This window comes from Lissotriton helveticus, chromosome 5_1 (genome assembly GCF_964261635.1).
Source record: "Lissotriton helveticus chromosome 5_1, aLisHel1.1, whole genome shotgun sequence".
NCBI lineage: Eukaryota > Metazoa > Chordata > Amphibia > Caudata > Salamandridae > Lissotriton > Lissotriton helveticus.
Window position 1 is genome coordinate 287207186 of NC_136065.1, and position 18993 is coordinate 287226178.

Here is an 18993-nt window from a genome sequence, read left to right on the forward strand (position 1 = left end):
GAAGGGTGTTTCCTTTGCAATGGTATTGACATAACTCCATTTCTTAAAATTACTGGTTGGCCTTCACTCATGTCTCTGTCACCAATGAAAAAGGTCAATGGCATCAGACAACCAGTATTCATCACAGATCAATTTTGATGGATTTGTGAAAGTAAAGTGGATATAAGGAGCACACCTAATTGAGTCTTGTTGTAAATGTTAAGGGTATTTCTTTTTTGTTTCCTCCAGCCACCAACTCCTGCAATTGCCATCCAGAGGCCGGATCAAGAAACTGAGGACACATCAATTAAACAGGTTAGCATACTCAGCCTGTTGAAATGCATTTGTGCAAATCTTAAAGATATCATGTTCCGCACTGAGGCACTGATGCTTATCACACAAAGGGAGAGGTAGAGACACATTTTGACCATCATCTACCATAGACAAGGACCTGGTTCCCTTGGTTCCTTTGTTAAATTCTTCATTGTATGGACCTTCTTGGCTTTGCTGATGTACACAATGCAGAGCACATTGAGACCTTTGCCTTGGGCATTGGTTTTGGTACACAATAAAAAACTGTCCCAGACTATTCCCTTTGTCTTACATATTTACATCTCAATGATGTGGTGTGGTCAGTCTTTATCCACTGTTTCACTACTGCTTCTACAGTGCAGTCCAACCCTGAGATATAAGGTTCCATCTGTCAAATCTCATTTTTCATCTTTTTCTACATGTGGCCTTTCAAATACATTGTCATCCTCTGAGCTGCTGTTTTATGATTTGTGGATATGTATTCTCATTCCAAAAACTCAGTTTCAGGTTATTTTGTCTCAGAAAAACCAGAGACTTCCATATTCACGTACTCATTATGTGGAATGAATTATTATTGGTGTTGAGTGCTCATTCCTACACCTTTTGGAGAGTCACAAAAATAAGTAACAGTACCATGAATTACTAATAGGATTCCCACACATTGTATTTAAGGTATTAACACAATTTGTGGGTTAGACTGGTGTGCACAAAACAGAAATAGTGTTTCCACAGGTTTTATGACATTTGCATGAGTAGTGTGTCAACCTAAAAATGTACAAGACATGAGTGTATTCTACTGGAACATTTTAAGGTGACTAAATGAATGATCAAAAGGTGTAATGATTACTGTTTGGACAAAAAAATTATAATATAAATCCAGTTAAAAACATGTGGAATTAGCTAAAGCTTTTGTTGTTTATAAAAGAATGAGATTTTGCATGTTGCAATGATGTATTACTTTGTCATAAATGCAGTCTTAGCCCCTTTCATCACACTTAACACTACTTTTACGTGGAGCTGGTCTTATCTAAATATAGGTGCCACTGCAGTCATGTGTTTTATAGAGACTATGATTGCACTTGTGAAATCTGTACATTAATTTTCATAGTTTGTCATTCATAACAATTCTTTCTGACTTTTTCTGTTGCCTTTAGAGTCTGCCTCCTGGTGCAGTGGATAGTGAAGAGGGCACAAAGGACACAGTAAGTAGTTTTATTCTCGAATTTATACTGCTGTTATGATAATAGTCTAAAACATTTCCCAGTTCTTTGAAACTAAATGGCATCAGTTTAAAATTTTAAACTACTCATACACCTGTCCATTTCCCGTCACCCAATTGTATTTCTTGTGGAGGTGTTCCCATAGCTCTATTTCTTAAAATGATTTTCTGACATGCATTTATGACTCCATCCGAAATGTAAGGAGGTAAGGGACATTAGAAACCCAGTGACCACATTAGATGAACTTCAATGATTTGTGAAATCCAAATGCCAAATTACCCACACACAATTTTATTTTGTTGTAAATGTTAGTTCTTTTTTTGTTTCTTCCAGGTACCTACAACAAATGTTGCTGACCAGAAGCTGGGTCAGACAATTGAGGAAAAACCACTTGAAGAGGTTAGTATAATCAGTCTGTTGATATATGTTAGTGAAAAACTCAAGAATATCCTGTTTGGCACCGATTTTGATCATGCTTACCATGCTTAGAGGACTAGAGATACCCTTTGTCCATTATCAATGAGAGATGAGGGCCTGGTTCCAAGGTTAGATTTTCTAAATTCACGACCATCTTCGTTTTGCTGAGGCACACATTTCAGAGTCATTTAAGACTAAAGTCTTGTGCACAGACTTTGGTACTTAGTATGATCTGTTCTCGGCTACTCCCTTCACATGCTCACCCCTCTGTTCACTGATTTAGGCAGCCATTATTAATTCTTTAATTCTTTGCTCCTTTAGTCAAGTCCACTCCTCAGACATGAAGTACTGATAGAGATCGGGGGTCACCTGACCAATAATTTCACCATATAGTTTTCGGGCCCATAAATTTCAATTCACCATATACATTAATCAGGCGACCTCACAATCTACCATCAGCACCCGGATTCCTTCCTGTTGTATTCTAGTGTACCCGACTTACCATCCACCGTTACGGGTACCTATGACCACAATGGATCAGGGAGCTAGCTGTAAAAGAAAGGCAGGCAAAATACAAACCCAACTACATAAACTTTGATTTTCATAAAATGACCACGGACAACTTGGAAGTTTTAAAGGTTTTATCTAGTAATCAGTATCTGCGAGTATTAGGCTTACAGTTAAAAGGCAATCAATTATCAAGATAACAAAAAGCACGTAACCATACAAGAAAAGTGTAAGGGCAATCATTTAAGTTTGTTAATAGTGCGACAGGGAACACGCTAAGTAGACTTAAACTGAAACTCAGGAATGGACATCTGTAAATGAGCAAGCTATTTGCATGTACTGGAATTATACTATTGGGACGTACTTCATGAAAATGAGTGGGAAATTAGGAATCCTATACATCTATCAAAGGGTGGAAAGTGGAACACGCTAATATTCTAATGTCATTATTTCAAAATAGAATTCAGGAGAAAAATATAAACCACATCTAATTTCATAAACAGTATGGAGAGAATTTTCTTTAAACAGTAGGATAACAAAGGAACATACTATGAGAATAAAATGCAATAGGTTTTCATATAGCAGACTGCGGAAAGCATGGAAAATATAACATGTGCAAGGTATGTCTTTATTGAAGCAAAGACAGAAAAATAGAAAGGTGCAGTATAGAGTTCTTAGCCCTATCTATATATTTACCTAGAATGGTGTGGAAACCAACCCTGGCAACGGATCAGTCAAGGACAGGAAATACCCCAAGGAATAGCAGTCATCAATGGGACAGCAGGTGCAGAATGGACAACCCAGGACAGGACAGGAAACCCAGATAAGGATCAGGACAGGACCACCAAGGCACGACCAGCACCCGCAGTTCGGAAGCAACGCCTGCGCTCCACCCTCTCTGCAGCTATCAGTCAGAACCCCGATTGGGTTAGCGAACTCCCCAGCAAAGTGCTCCGCCAGCACTTAAGGTTTAGTAAAACCTTCAAAGTCTATGGTCAAATTCGGACAGAGTGCTCCGCAGCGCTCTGTAAATTCAGTCACCTATTGAGTGCGTTGGGTCAGTGACAGGTCAGCTATTCAGACAAGTCGGACAAATTCTATAGCTAAACCTAGGCTAGATATACTGTTTTCGGGTCAGTGTACCACCCCCCAATGTTGCAAAGTGTCAGAATCCCCAATTTCGATTGGTCCCAAAGTAGGCTAGGTTAACACACCAATCAGAAAACACTTTTCTAAGGCCTGATTTACATTCTAGGGGACCGCCTAGCCAGTTTATGTTTCCCACAGACAAGTAACACAGAATACAATAGAGAATTTACAATGTAGCAAGTTAGGAACACAATTTCTCCATCCTCCTGGGTCAGAGGTGGCTTTCTCAGGAGCATCTTGTCTGTGGCTGCCAGCTGGCTGAGTTCCACCGCTCAAGGCTATTGCTCCCTGGGCTGCGCGGTCATGCGCGGAAGAGACCTTCAAGATGGCTCTCGACCCATTCGGACCCCCCGTTTATCACGGCACATGAAAAGTAAGCGAAAACAAATTAAAACATAGAAATAAATGAATAAACTACATAACATGATTGTGTACTTATGATTTATGGAGAAAAAACAATGGAGGAGTAACCCCTCGTGGGTAGGGAGAAAAATAACTCTCTAATAATGAGCACAAGAGCTCTGGTTAGCAAATTTTGCCCCAACCTGTTACTGGATAAGGCATATCCTTATAGAAGACCCCTCACTCACCAACCTGGTTGGTGACATGCTTCATCATTGGGGTCCCACCCCATAAGCCGAGTGCCTACGGGGTGTGCTGCGACACCTGATTACAGTGGAGCTGGTTTCGTTTTTATGTGTTCAAGACTATCAAAAAATGTGTATTAAAAAGGGCCAACACTACTCACTTCAAGTATTTATTCTTGAGCGCTTGAACCCTTAGTAAAAATCAAGTGTGGCACCTTTGCCTAATTAGGAAGGCTTTGGTGTCAGAAAGTCGTGTTAAAATATATAAAAATAGCGAAAGTGTGCTATGTGAATGTGAATATACAAAATTATTGTTTAAAAAGGTCTACATGTTTCAACCCATACATGGATTCAAGGGTTTTCGTCAGGACCGTAGGTGATTTGAACTGGGTGGTCCGCCCGCGCTAAGGAGCGTCCTGCCCTAGTGCAATTTAGAGATCGTAAATAAGGATCTCGTGCAAAAAGGTGCGTTTTTCACTTTTGGAAAAAAACCTGTGAAAAGACAGGGAAACAAAAAACAGGAAGGGGTCACACACAGGGGTAGACAAAATGGATTGTACCACATATAACATATATATTCATGATCATTAGGACAATCATAATATCCACGTGTGGAATCATACCAGCATATCGCTATTGTGATTAGAACATATCTATTGCGTGGGTGGCAACAGAAATATAGTGATAAAATGCCGGGAGGTGCCTTTCAATCAAAGGGCAGCCGCCAAATGAGGGGTGTCGATATGGTTTGGCGTCTGTAATACGTGAAAAACAGGGGTCGATAAATGGGAGAGTGACCTATTAGCGTGCTGCGCTGTGATCGGCTGCCAAATAGATGTGAGCAGTCGTGAGAAAAACCGTCTCAATGGTATTGGGGCGGCTAGATTGTGCTTACGCTTGGAAGCGAAAGTCTCGCTTCATAGGCACCAGCGTAACCAAGTTGACAGGATTCCGTCTCCTGTAGATTAAAAATAACAACAAGTATCCAGTGTTAGCGCTTTGGCAAAAGCGCTTTGACAGTCGAATATTGCCCCAAGCAAAATTACGGGTGATCGTTCCCGCATAGCGATCCTTCAAGTGTACTTACTTGTCGCTTCTGTTCATCAGACCGATTAACCTACTTGGTTCTTGCTCGGCGTGCCCCGTGGAGTGTCTCCGGTGTCTGTTTGCCGGTGATGTGAACACTTCCTCGTTGGGCGTGGCCGGGTCACGTGTGGTGAGCACGTGATCCGGAGGTGGCCAATCACAGTGTTCAGTGAACACTGTTGTAGGACAACCCCAAGTAAAGCAATGTTTACTTCGCCATGGTAACGGTTGTAATGCTCTAAGGCGGACAGCGCTCACTTAGCTGAGTCATAGTTCTAGGGTATTTTTAACGTGTTTCTGAGCAAAAGCATAGATGTGAATGGGGAATATTTACAAGGTGTTAAGTGTACAGAGAATACCTTCAGGGCATTGGAAAACAGGCAAAGTTGCCGTTTGGAGGCTTTTGTAAACCGGAACAGGCATAGGATAACTCCATGTGGTGGGTCTGGATTCCAACATGCTCTCTTATGTCAATACATTGTTCCACGGGATATTATCGTTTAAGCCGGTTTTGTGCGTGGAAAGTCTGTAGACCCATCTCTGTTCCTTCTCGTATAGGCGTTTGTCTAGGTTTGTACCAGGTTGTACTTGTTCGATTATTGTCCATTTTATGTCATCAGCAGTGTGACCTACCGATAAAAAATGTTCAGTAAGCTTTGTATTTGTCTTTTTGCACCTGATGGTGCTCCTGTGCTCTCCGATGCGAAGTTTTATTTTTCTACTGGTCATTCCTATATAATGCAAGTCGCATGGACATGTCAATCTGTAGATGACATTCTCGCTATTGCAGTTAGTCTGCCCTCTTATTGTCCACACTTTGTTGGGTTCCAACAGTAGTGTTTTTGTATTTGTGGTGAAGGGGCAGACACTGCAACTTCCGCATTTATAGTGACCAGTTACCTTAGGTAGACCCCAGAGATTAGTTTGTGTTTCTTTTCTAGGGTGTAACGCTAGGGGTCTGGTATTGACTACTGCATCTTTTATGCTTCGTGCTCTTTTGAAAGAGAATAAAGGTTTGTTCCATCTTAGATTGCCTGTGTTCAGAATGTTCCAGTGTTTTTTTATTATTCTTGATACGTCATTGGATATAGTGTTATATGTTGTAACACACGTCAAAGGTATCTCTTCCGGGACCCTTTCTTTTGGTTCCAAGAGCGCTGCGCGAGGCTGATTACGAGCTCGCTTCTGGCTTTTCTGGAGGATTCTGTTTGGGTAACCTCTGTTTTGAAGTTTCTGAGAAAGGTCTTTGGCTTGGCTCTTGTAGTCATTTAGTTCACTACAATTCCTACGGATTCTAAGGTATTGCCCGTATGGTAAATTTTCGCGTAGGGGTCTGGGGTGAAAGCTTTCAAAACGGAGGAGGTTATTTTTGGCAGTAGGTTTATAATGGGTAATAGTAGTCAATTTCCCATCTTTTTTTGTGATTTTTACGTCTAGGAAGACCAGGGTGTCACTGTTTTTTTCATATGTGAACTTTAGGTGATTGTCTCGAGTGTTTATCCAGTTGAAGAAAGAGGTTAGTGACTCCTCTGAGCCTTTCCAAATGGTTAGCACATCGTCGATGTACCTACGCCATATCAGGAGATTAGAGCTATAGGGGTTTTTATCGCTGAGGATGTATTTCTCTTCAAAGTCAAATACATACAAACCCGCTATGCTTGGAGCAAAAGAACTGCCCATGGATGTCCCACCTGTTTGTAGGAATATTTGACCTTCAAACTCGAAATAATTCCTTTTTAGTGCTAGCCTTGCACACTCGAGGATAAAGTTTTTGGGTGTCCTTGATGTCCATGTTTCCTTCTCTAGAGCTCTTTCTAGTACTTCCAGCGTTGCATCCTGAGGGATGCTGGTGTACAGGCTCTCAATGTCAAAACTCACCAGGATGGTGTCATTATCCACAGTGAGTTGGTCAAGGATTTGTAAGAGACTCTTTGTGTCCTGTAGGTATGTGCTGGTTCTTTGCACCATGGCTTTGAAAAAAACGTCACAAAATTGTGACAGTGGTTCGAGGACTGATCCCAAACCAGAGACGATGGGTCTACCTGGCGGTGGTGTCCTGTTTTTATGTATCTTGGGGAGGGTGTAAAAGTAGGGGATTTTGCCTTCGCTTTTGCAAAGGAAATTTGCCTCCTGTTTCGATATGAACCCCTCTGTTTCTGCATATTCCACTAGCGATGTTATCTCGCTTTTCAAGTCTTCTGTGGGATCCACTGGTAGTCTCCGATAACTGTTGTCATCTGCTAGAAGTCGCAGACATTCGGTTTGATAAGCTGTGCGATCTTGCACAACAATTCCTCCGCCTTTGTCCGCAGGTTTTATTACAATTGTTTCACAATTCCGCAGAGTTTCGAGGGCGACCCTTTCCTGATTGGTCAGGTTCATGAATTGTTTCTTAGGTTTAGTGTTCTCAATTTCATTGAAAACTGCCTGCTCGAAAGTGGAAACTTCCACAGGTATCAAGTGTGGCGGAGGGGTGAAAGTGGCTTTGTTTCTCAGACCCGTTTCGTTAGGATCTGGATTCTCCTCAGAGATTGGTCTTTTTTCGAAGAAAGCTTTTAGTTTAAGTTTTCTAAAAAAGGAGGAGAGTTCACAGTGAAGTCTGAATTTGTCCAGATTCGCTGTCGGGACAAATCCTAAGCCTTTATTCAGAACTGATTCTTCGTCTGTGCTCAGTGGTCTACTTGCGAGGTTGGTTATTAGGTTTTCCGGTTGCTCGGTCCTGCCTGTTGCGGTCTGGGCTTGTTCTGATTCGCACTCGGATCTTCCGCTGCCCAGTGTACATGTGCTCCCTGGTTTTGATTTCTTCGTTTTCCCCTTCCCCTTCCGCCCCGGTATAAAAAAGGGGGTGTGTATGGGTTTGGTTGAAAAAATGGCTGCTGGAACGGTGGTTGCCAGCCATACATTGGCATATTTTGTGGGTGGTAGTATGGATCAGGTGGTCCTTGCATTGGTACCGGTGCGTAATGTGACCAGTTCCCTTGACCTCTACCCCGTCCTCTCCCTCTTGGTTTGGAATTACTTCCTCCAGAATTTGTACTCGAATTAGAAGTATTGCTTGAGGCATTACTGGAGGCATCTGAGGTATCTTCTCCTTTAGATTGAGGGGTAAACTCTGGGTCAGAGTATGGGTATGCCTTGGTATAAGAGAATTTCTTTAGATCCTTCTGGAACTTTTGTACTTTTTGCTGGGTCAAATTGTCTTTATAGTCTGTCATTTCCTTGTTTAATTCATCCAGTTTTTTCTTAAAGCCTGTAATCGTAGTTTTCATGTGGCTTTCTGTCACCTGGATCTCGACTTGTATTTTTTCAGACAGTCTTAAGGCTGTCTTTAATATCAAAACGATCCAATCGTGCGTGCAGTGCCATGCTATGGCCGCCCAGTCCTTACGAAAAGCTTCGTCTTCAAGAAAAATGCGTGGTGCATTTGAAACCAATAGCCCTTTAGGAGCCATACTGTTACTCAAGTATTCTTTTAGAATTGTCCCATGCAAGATGGTCCTGATTCTATTTCTTTTCATCTCTGTAAGATTCTCCCAATCTTTTGTTGTTGAAATACTTTGTGCTATATTAGCATCTGCGAACACGGATAGGTCACTCATGATCTCATCGACCTCTGCAGAGGTATATGATAGACCCTGGTTTTCGGCCATGTTGCCAAAGGGTTTGGCAAATGTAGTGTGGTGTCTTATGTGTTTTATCCAACTCTCGCAGCTGCGCGCTGCCTAAATCTTTACAACAATGGAGAGAGAGAGGGAAAAATAATAATGCTAGGCACTATGTGAGGTGGGAACTCCTGGTCCCCCAATTAATCTAGAAAAAACAATGGAGGAGTAACCCCTCGTGGGTAGGGAGAAAAATAACTCTCTAATAATGAGCACAAGAGCTCTGGTTAGCAAATTTTGCCCCAACCTGTTACTGGATAAGGCATATCCTTATAGAAGACCCCTCACTCACCAACCTGGTTGGTGACATGCTTCATCATTGGGGTCCCACCCCATAAGCCGAGTGCCTACGGGGTGTGCTGCGACACCTGATTACAGTGGAGCTGGTTTCGTTTTTATGTGTTCAAGACTATCAAAAAATGTGTATTAAAAAGGGCCAACACTACTCACTTCAAGTATTTATTCTTGAGCGCTTGAACCCTTAGTAAAAATCAAGTGTGGCACCTTTGCCTAATTAGGAAGGCTTTGGTGTCAGAAAGTCGTGTTAAAATATATAAAAATAGCGAAAGTGTGCTATGTGAATGTGAATATACAAAATTATTGTTTAAAAAGGTCTACATGTTTCAACCCATACATGGATTCAAGGGTTTTCGTCAGGACCGTAGGTGATTTGAACTGGGTGGTCCGCCCGCGCTAAGGAGCGTCCTGCCCTAGTGCAATTTAGAGATCGTAAATAAGGATCTCGTGCAAAAAGGTGCGTTTTTCACTTTTGGAAAAAAACCTGTGAAAAGACAGGGAAACAAAAAACAGGAAGGGGTCACACACAGGGGTAGACAAAATGGATTGTACCACATATAACATATATATTCATGATCATTAGGACAATCATAATATCCACGTGTGGAATCATACCAGCATATCGCTATTGTGATTAGAACATATCTATTGCGTGGGTGGCAACAGAAATATAGTGATAAAATGCCGGGAGGTGCCTTTCAATCAAAGGGCAGCCACCAAATGAGGGGTGTCGATATGGTTTGGCGTCTGTAATACGTGAAAAACAGGGGTCGATAAATGGGAGAGTGACCTATTAGCGTGCTGCGCTGTGATCGGCTGCCAAATAGATGTGAGCAGTCGTGAGAAAAACCGTCTCAATGGTATTGGGGCGGCTAGATTGTGCTTACGCTTGGAAGCGAAAGTCTCGCTTCATAGGCACCAGCGTAACCAAGTTGACAGGATTCCGTCTCCTGTAGATTAAAAATAACAACAAGTATCCAGTGTTAGCGCTTTGGCAAAAGCGCTTTGACAGTCGAATATTGCCCCAAGCAAAATTACGGGTGATCGTTCCCGCATAGCGATCCTTCAAGTGTACTTACTTGTCGCTTCTGTTCATCAGACCGATTAACCTACTTGGTTCTTGCTCGGCGTGCCCCGTGGAGTGTCTCCGGTGTCTGTTTGCCGGTGATGTGAACACTTCCTCGTTGGGCGTGGCCGGGTCACGTGTGGTGAGCACGTGATCCGGAGGTGGCCAATCACAGTGTTCAGTGAACACTGTTGTAGGACAACCCCAAGTAAAGCAATGTTTACTTCGCCATGGTAACGGTTGTAATGCTCTAAGGCGGCCAGCGCTCGCTTAGCTGAGTCATAGTTCTAGGGTATTTTTAACGTGTTTCTGAGCAAAAGCATAGATGTGAATGGGGAATATTTACAAGGTGTTAAGTGTACAGAGAATACCTTCAGGGCATTGGAAAACAGGCAAAGTTGCCGTTTGGAGGCTTTTGTAAACCGGAACAGGCATAGGATAACTCCATGTGGTGGGTCTGGATTCCAACATGCTCTCTTATGTCAATACATTGTTCCACGGGATATTATCGTTTAAGCCGGTTTTGTGCGTGGAAAGTCTGTAGACCCATCTCTGTTCCTTCTCGTATAGGCGTTTGTCTAGGTTTGTACCAGGTTGTACTTGTTCGATTATTGTCCATTTTATGTCATCAGCAGTGTGACCTACCGATAAAAAATGTTCAGTAAGCTTTGTATTTGTCTTTTTGCACCTGATGGTGCTCCTGTGCTCTCCGATGCGAAGTTTTATTTTTCTACTGGTCATTCCTATATAATGCAAGTCGCATGGACATGTCAATCTGTAGATGACATTCTCGCTATTGCAGTTAGTCTGCCCTCTTATTGTCCACACTTTGTTGGGTTCCAACAGTAGTGTTTTTGTATTTGTGGTGAAGGGGCAGACACTGCAACTTCCGCATTTATAGTGACCAGTTACCTTAGGTAGACCCCAGAGATTAGTTTGTGTTTCTTTTCTAGGGTGTAACGCTAGGGGTCTGGTATTGACTACTGCATCTTTTATGCTTCGTGCTCTTTTGAAAGAGAATAAAGGTTTGTTCCATCTTAGATTGCCTGTGTTCAGAATGTTCCAGTGTTTTTTTATTATTCTTGATACGTCATTGGATATAGTGTTATATGTTGTAACACACGTCAAAGGTATCTCTTCCGGGACCCTTTCTTTTGGTTCCAAGAGCGCTGCGCGAGGCTGATTACGAGCTCGCTTCTGGCTTTTCTGGAGGATTCTGTTTGGGTAACCTCTGTTTTGAAGTTTCTGAGAAAGGTCTTTGGCTTGGCTCTTGTAGTCATTTAGTTCACTACAATTCCTACGGATTCTAAGGTATTGCCCGTATGGTAAATTTTCGCGTAGGGGTCTGGGGTGAAAGCTTTCAAAACGGAGGAGGTTATTTTTGGCAGTAGGTTTATAATGGGTAATAGTAGTCAATTTCCCATCTTTTTTTGTGATTTTTACGTCTAGGTGCAAAAAGACAAATACAAAGCTTACTGAACATTTTTTATCGGTAGGTCACACTGCTGATGACATAAAATGGACAATAATCGAACAAGTACAACCTGGTACAAACCTAGACAAACGCCTATACGAGAAGGAACAGAGATGGGTCTACAGACTTTCCACGCACAAAACCGGCTTAAACGATAATATCCCGTGGAACAATGTATTGACATAAGAGAGCATGTTGGAATCCAGACCCACCACATGGAGTTATCCTATGCCTGTTCCGGTTTACAAAAGCCTCCAAACGGCAACTTTGCCTGTTTTCCAATGCCCTGAAGGTATTCTCTGTACACTTAAGACCTTGTAAATATTCCCCATTCACATCTATGCTTTTGCTCAGAAACACGTTAAAAATACCCTAGAACTATGACTCAGCTAAGCGAGCGCTGTCCGCCTTAGAGCATTACAACCGTTACCATGGCGAAGTAAACATTGCTTTACTTGGGGTTGTCCTACAACAGTGTTCACTGAACACTGTGATTGGCCACCTCCGGATCACGTGCTCACCACACGTGACCCAGCCACGCCCAACGAGGAAGTGTTCACATCACCGGCAAACAGACACCGGAGACACTCCACGGGGCACGCCGAGCAAGAACCAAGTAGGTTAATCGGTCTGATGAACAGAAGCGACAAGTAAGTACACTTGAAGGATCGCTATGCGGGAACGATCACCCGTAATTTTGCTTGGGGCAATATTCGACTGTCAAAGCGCTTTTGCCAAAGCGCTAACACTGGATACTTGTTGTTATTTTTAATCTACAGGAGACGGAATCCTGTGAACTTGGTTACGCTGGTGCCTATGAAGCGAGACTTTCGCTTCCAAGCGTAAGCACAATCTAGCCGCCCCAATACCATTGAGACGGTTTTTCTCACGACTGCTCACATCTATTTGGCAGCCGATCACAGCGCAGCACGCTAATAGGTCACTCTCCCATTTATCGACCCCTGTTTTTCACGTATTACAGACGCCAAACCATATCGACACCCCTCATTTGGCGGCTGCCCTTTGATTGAAAGGCACCTCCCGGCATTTTATCACTATATTTCTGTTGCCACCCACGCAATAGATATGTTCTAATCACAATAGCGATATGCTGGTATGATTCCACACGTGGATATTATGATTGTCCTAATGATCATGAATATATATGTTATATGTGGTACAATCCATTTTGTCTACCCCTGTGTGTGACCCCTTCCTGTTTTTTGTTTCCCTGTCTTTTCACAGGTTTTTTTCCAAAAGTGAAAAACGCACCTTTTTGCACGAGATCCTTATTTACGATCTCTAAATTGCACTAGGGCAGGATGCTCCTTAGCGCGGGCGGACCACCCAGTTCAAATCACCTACGGTCCTGACGAAAACCCTTGAATCCATGTATGGGTTGAAACATGTAGACCTTTTTAAACAATAATTTTGTATATTCACATTCACATAGCACACTTTCGCTATTTTTATATATTTTAACACGACTTTCTGACACCAAAGCCTTCCTAATTAGGCAAAGGTGCCACACTTGATTTTTACTAAGGGTTCAAGCGCTCAAGAATAAATACTTGAAGTGAGTAGTGTTGGCCCTTTTTAATACACATTTTTTGATAGTCTTGAACACATAAAAACGAAACCAGCTCCACTGTAATCAGGTGTCGCAGCACACCCCGTAGGCACTCGGCTTATGGGGTGGGACCCCAATGATGAAGCATGTCACCAACCAGGTTGGTGAGTGAGGGGTCTTCTATAAGGATATGCCTTATCCAGTAACAGGTTGGGGCAAAATTTGCTAACCAGAGCTCTTGTGCTCATTATTAGAGAGTTATTTTTCTCCCTACCCACGAGGGGTTACTCCTCCATTGTTTTTTCTAGATTAATTGGGGGACCAGGAGTTCCCACCTCACATAGTGCCTAGCATTATTATTTTTCCCTCTCTCTCTCCATTGTTGTAAAGATTTAGGCAGCGCGCAGCTGCGAGAGTTGGATAAAACACATAAGACACCACACTACATTTGCCAAACCCTTTGGCAACATGGCCGAAAACCAGGGTCTATCATATACCTCTGCAGAGGTCGATGAGATCATGAGTGACCTATCCGTGTTCGCAGATGCTAATATAGCACAAAGTATTTCAACAACAAAAGATTGGGAGAATCTTACAGAGATGAAAAGAAATAGAATCAGGACCATCTTGCATGGGACAATTCTAAAAGAATACTTGAGTAACAGTATGGCTCCTAAAGGGCTATTGGTTTCAAATGCACCACGCATTTTTCTTGAAGACGAAGCTTTTCGTAAGGACTGGGCGGCCATAGCATGGCACTGCACGCACGATTGGATCGTTTTGATATTAAAGACAGCCTTAAGACTGTCCGAAAAAATACAAGTAGAGATCCAGGTGACAGAAAGCCACATGAAAACTACGATTACAGGCTTTAAGAAAAAACTGGATGAATTAAACAAGGAAATGACAGACTATAAAGACAATTTGACCCAGCAAAAAGTACAAAAGTTCCAGAAGGATCTAAAGAAATTCTCTTATACCAAGGCATACCCATACTCTGACCCAGAGTTTACCCCTCAATCTAAAGGAGAAGATACCTCAGATGCCTCCAGTAATGCCTCAAGCAATACTTCTAATTCGAGTACAAATTCTGGAGGAAGTAATTCCAAACCAAGAGGGAGAGGACGGGGTAGAGGTCAAGGGAACTGGTCACATTACGCACCGGTACCAATGCAAGGACCACCTGATCCATACTACCACCCACAAAATATGCCAATGTATGGCTGGCAACCACCGTTCCAGCAGCCATTTTTTCAACCAAACCCATACACACCCCCTTTTTTATACCGGGCGGAAGGGGAAGGGGAAAACGAAGAAATCAAAACCAGGGAGCACATGTACACTGGGCAGCGGAAGATCCGAGTGCGAATCAGAACAAGCCCAGACCGCAACAGGCAGGACCGAGCAACCGGAAAACCTAATAACCAACCTCGCAAGTAGACCACTGAGCACAGACGAAGAATCAGTTCTGAATAAAGGCTTAGGATTTGTCCCGACAGCGAATCTGGACAAATTCAGACTTCACTGTGAACTCTCCTCCTTTTTTAGAAAACTTAAACTAAAAGCTTTCTTCGAAAAAAGACCAATCTCTGAGGAGAATCCAGATCCTAACGAAACGGGTCTGAGAAACAAAGCCACTTTCACCCCTCCGCCACACTTGATACCTGTGGAAGTTTCCACTTTCGAGCAGGCAGTTTTCAATGAAATTGAGAACACTAAACCTAAGAAACAATTCATGAACCTGACCAATCAGGAAAGGGTCGCCCTCGAAACTCTGCGGAATTGTGAAACAATTGTAATAAAACCTGCGGACAAAGGCGGAGGAATTGTTGTGCAAGATCGCACAGCTTATCAAACCGAATGTCTGCGACTTCTAGCAGATGACAACAGTTATCGGAGACTACCAGTGTATCCCACAGAAGACTTGAAAAGCGAGATAACATCGCTAGTGGAATATGCAGAAACAGAGGGGTTCATATCGAAACAGGAGGCAAATTTCCTTTGCAAAAGCGAAGGCAAAATCCCCTACTTTTACACCCTCCCCAAGATACATAAAAACAGGACACCACCGCCAGGTAGACCCATCGTCTCTGGTTTGGAATCAGTCCTCGAACCACTGTCACAATTTTGTGACGTTTTTTTCAAAGCCATGGTGCAAAGAACCAGCACATACCTACAGGACACAAAGAGTCTCTTACAAATCCTTGACCAACTCACTGTGGATAATGACACCATCCTGGTGAGTTTTGACATTGAGAGCCTGTACACCAGCATCCCTCAGGATGCAACGCTGGAAGTACTAGAAAGAGCTCTAGAGAAGGAAACATGGACATCAAGGACACCCAAAAACTTTATCCTCGAGTGTGCAAGGCTAGCACTAAAAAGGAATTATTTCGAGTTTGAAGGTCAAATATTCCTACAAACAGGTGGGACATCCATGGGCAGTTCTTTTGCTCCAAGCATAGTGGGTTTGTATGTATTTGACTTTGAAGAGAAATACATCCTCAGCGATACAAACCCCTATAGCTCTAATCTCCTGATATGGCGTAGGTACATCGACGATGTGCTAACCATTTGGAAAGGCTCAGAGGAGTCACTAACCTCTTTCTTCAACTGGATAAACACTCGAGACAATCACCTAAAGTTCACATATGAAAAAAACAGTGACACCCTGGTCTTCCTAGACGTAAAAATCACAAAAAAAGATGGGAAATTGACTACTATTACCCATTATAAACCTACTGCCAAAAATAACCTCCTCCGTTTTGAAAGCTTTCACCCCAGACCCCTACGCGAAAATTTACCATACGGGCAATACCTTAGAATCCGTAGGAATTGTAGTGAACTAAATGACTACAAGAGCCAAGCCAAAGACCTTTCTCAGAAACTTCAAAACAGAGGTTACCCAAACAGAATCCTCCAGAAAAGCCAGAAGCGAGCTCGTAATCAGCCTCGCGCAGCGCTCTTGGAACCAAAAGAAAGGGTCCCGGAAGAGATACCTTTGACGTGTGTTACAACATATAACACTATATCCAATGACGTATCAAGAATAATAAAAAAACACTGGAACATTCTGAACACAGGCAATCTAAGATGGAACAAACCTTTATTATCTTTCAAAAGAGCACGAAGCATAAAAGATGCAGTAGTCAATACCAGACCCCTAGCGTTACACCCTAGAAAAGAAACACAAACTAATCTCTGGGGTCTACCTAAGGTAACTGGTCACTATAAATGCGGAAGTTGCAGTGTCTGCCCCTTCACCACAAATACAAAAACACTACTGTTGGAACCCAACAAAGTGTGGACAATAAGAGGGCAGACTAACTGCAATAGCGAGAATGTCATCTACAGATTGACATGTCCATGCGACTTGCATTATATAGGAATGACCAGTAGAAAAATAAAACTTCGCATCGGAGAGCACAGGAGCACCATCAGGTGCAAAAAGACAAATACAAAGCTTACTGAACATTTTTTATCGGTAGGTCACACTGCTGATGACATAAAATGGACAATAATCGAACAAGTACAACCTGGTACAAACCTAGACAAACGCCTATACGAGAAGGAACAGAGATGGGTCTACAGACTTTCCACGCACAAAACCGGCTTAAACGATAATATCCCGTGGAACAATGTATTGACATAAGAGAGCATGTTGGAATCCAGACCCACCACATGGAGTTATCCTATGCCTGTTCCGGTTTACAAAAGCCTCCAAACGGCAACTTTGCCTGTTTTCCAATGCCCTGAAGGTATTCTCTGTACACTTAACACCTTGTAAATATTCCCCATTCACATCTATGCTTTTGCTCAGAAACACGTTAAAAATACCCTAGAACTATGACTCAGCTAAGCGAGCGCTGTCCGCCTTAGAGCATTACAACCGTTACCATGGCGAAGTAAACATTGCTTTACTTGGGGTTGTCCTACAACAGTGTTCACTGAACACTGTGATTGGCCACCTCCGGATCACGTGCTCACCACACGTGACCCGGCCACGCCCAACGAGGAAGTGTTCACATCACCGGCAAACAGACACCGGAGACACTCCACGGGGCACGCCGAGCAAGAACCAAGTAGGTTAATCGGTCTGATGAACAGAAGCGACAAGTAAGTACACTTGAAGGATCGCTATGCGGGAACGATCACCCGTAATTTTGCTTGGGGCAATATTCGACTGTCAAAGCGCTTTTGCCAAAGCGCTAACACTGGATACTTGTTGTTATTTTTAATCTACAGGAGACGGAATCCTGTCAACTTGGTTACGCTGGTGCCTATGAAGCGAGACTTTCGCTTCCAAGCGTAAGCACAATCTAGCCGCCCCAATACCATTGAGACGGTTTTTCTCACGACTGCTCACATCTATTTGGCAGCCGATCACAGCGCAGCACGCTAATAGGTCACTCTCCCATTTATCGACCCCTGTTTTTCACGTATTACAGACGCCAAACCATATCGACACCCCTCATTTGGCGGCTGCCCTTTGATTGAAAGGCACCTCCCGGCATTTTATCACTATATTTCTGTTGCCACCCACGCAATAGATATGTTCTAATCACAATAGCGATATGCTGGTATGATTCCACACGTGGATATTATGATTGTCCTAATGATCATGAATATATATGTTATATGTGGTACAATCCATTTTGTCTACCCCTGTGTGTGACCCCTTCCTGTTTTTTGTTTCCCTGTCTTTTCACAGGTTTTTAGATCCTTATTTCCGATCTCTAAATTGCACTAGGGCAGGACGCTCCTTAGCGCGGGCGGACCACCCAGTTCAAATCACCTACGGTCCTGACGAAAACCCTTGAATCCATGTATGGGTTGAAACATGTAGACCTTTTTAAACAATAATTTTGTATATTCACATTCACATAGCACACTTTCGCTATTTTTATATATTTTAACACGACTTTCTGACACCAAAGCCTTCCTAATTAGGCAAAGGTGCCACACTTGATTTTTACTAAGGGTTCAAGCGCTCAAGAATAAATACTTGAAGTGAGTAGTGTTGGCCCTTTTTAATACACATTTTTTGATAGTCTTGAACACATAAAAACGAAACCAGCTCCACTGTAATCAGGTGTCGCAGCACACCCCGTAGGCACTCGGCTTATGGGGTGGGACCCCAATGATGAAGCATGTCACCAACCAGGTTGGTGAGTGAGGGGTCTTCTATAAGGATATGCCTTATCCAGTAACAGGTTGGGGCAAAATTTGCTAACCAGAGCTCTTGTGCTCATTATTAGAGAGTTATTTTTCTCCCTACCCACGAGGGGTTACTCCTCCATTGTTTTTTCTAGATTAATTGGGGGACCAGGAGTTCCCACCTCACATAGTGCCTAGCATTATTATTTTTCCCTCTCTCTCTCCATTGTTGTAAAAATAAATACTTATGATTTATCACTATAAAAATATACTATGCAGTTATGGTTTAGTGCAATACACAATAACACGAGAGCATCTGCACAAGCTTCACCATGTTATTACACAAGCATCCATCTTGTGGCTATTACGCATGCGCACCCTTTCCCTCCAAATCACAACTACGTCACGTCACGTGAGTGTGACTAACGCATGCGCAGAAGCAATATTCTAAACGGCGGCCAATTTTAGAAACACAAATTAATCGTATTAGTAAAACACATAGGCAAGCAT

The 18993-nt window shown here is 42.8% G+C and overlaps 1 protein-coding gene across 1 annotated transcript in view; it reads left to right on the forward strand.

Moving 5' to 3' along the window:
- The window catches only part of LOC144752450 (uncharacterized), a 198336-nt gene that overhangs the window by 11000 nt on the left and 168343 nt on the right, over positions 1 to 18993 (forward strand). The window contains exon 3 of the mRNA XM_078640374.1: positions 1845 to 1910. Within this exon, the coding sequence (XP_078496500.1) occupies positions 1845 to 1910 (66 nt within the window). The remainder of the gene's footprint in view (positions 1 to 1844; positions 1911 to 18993) is intronic.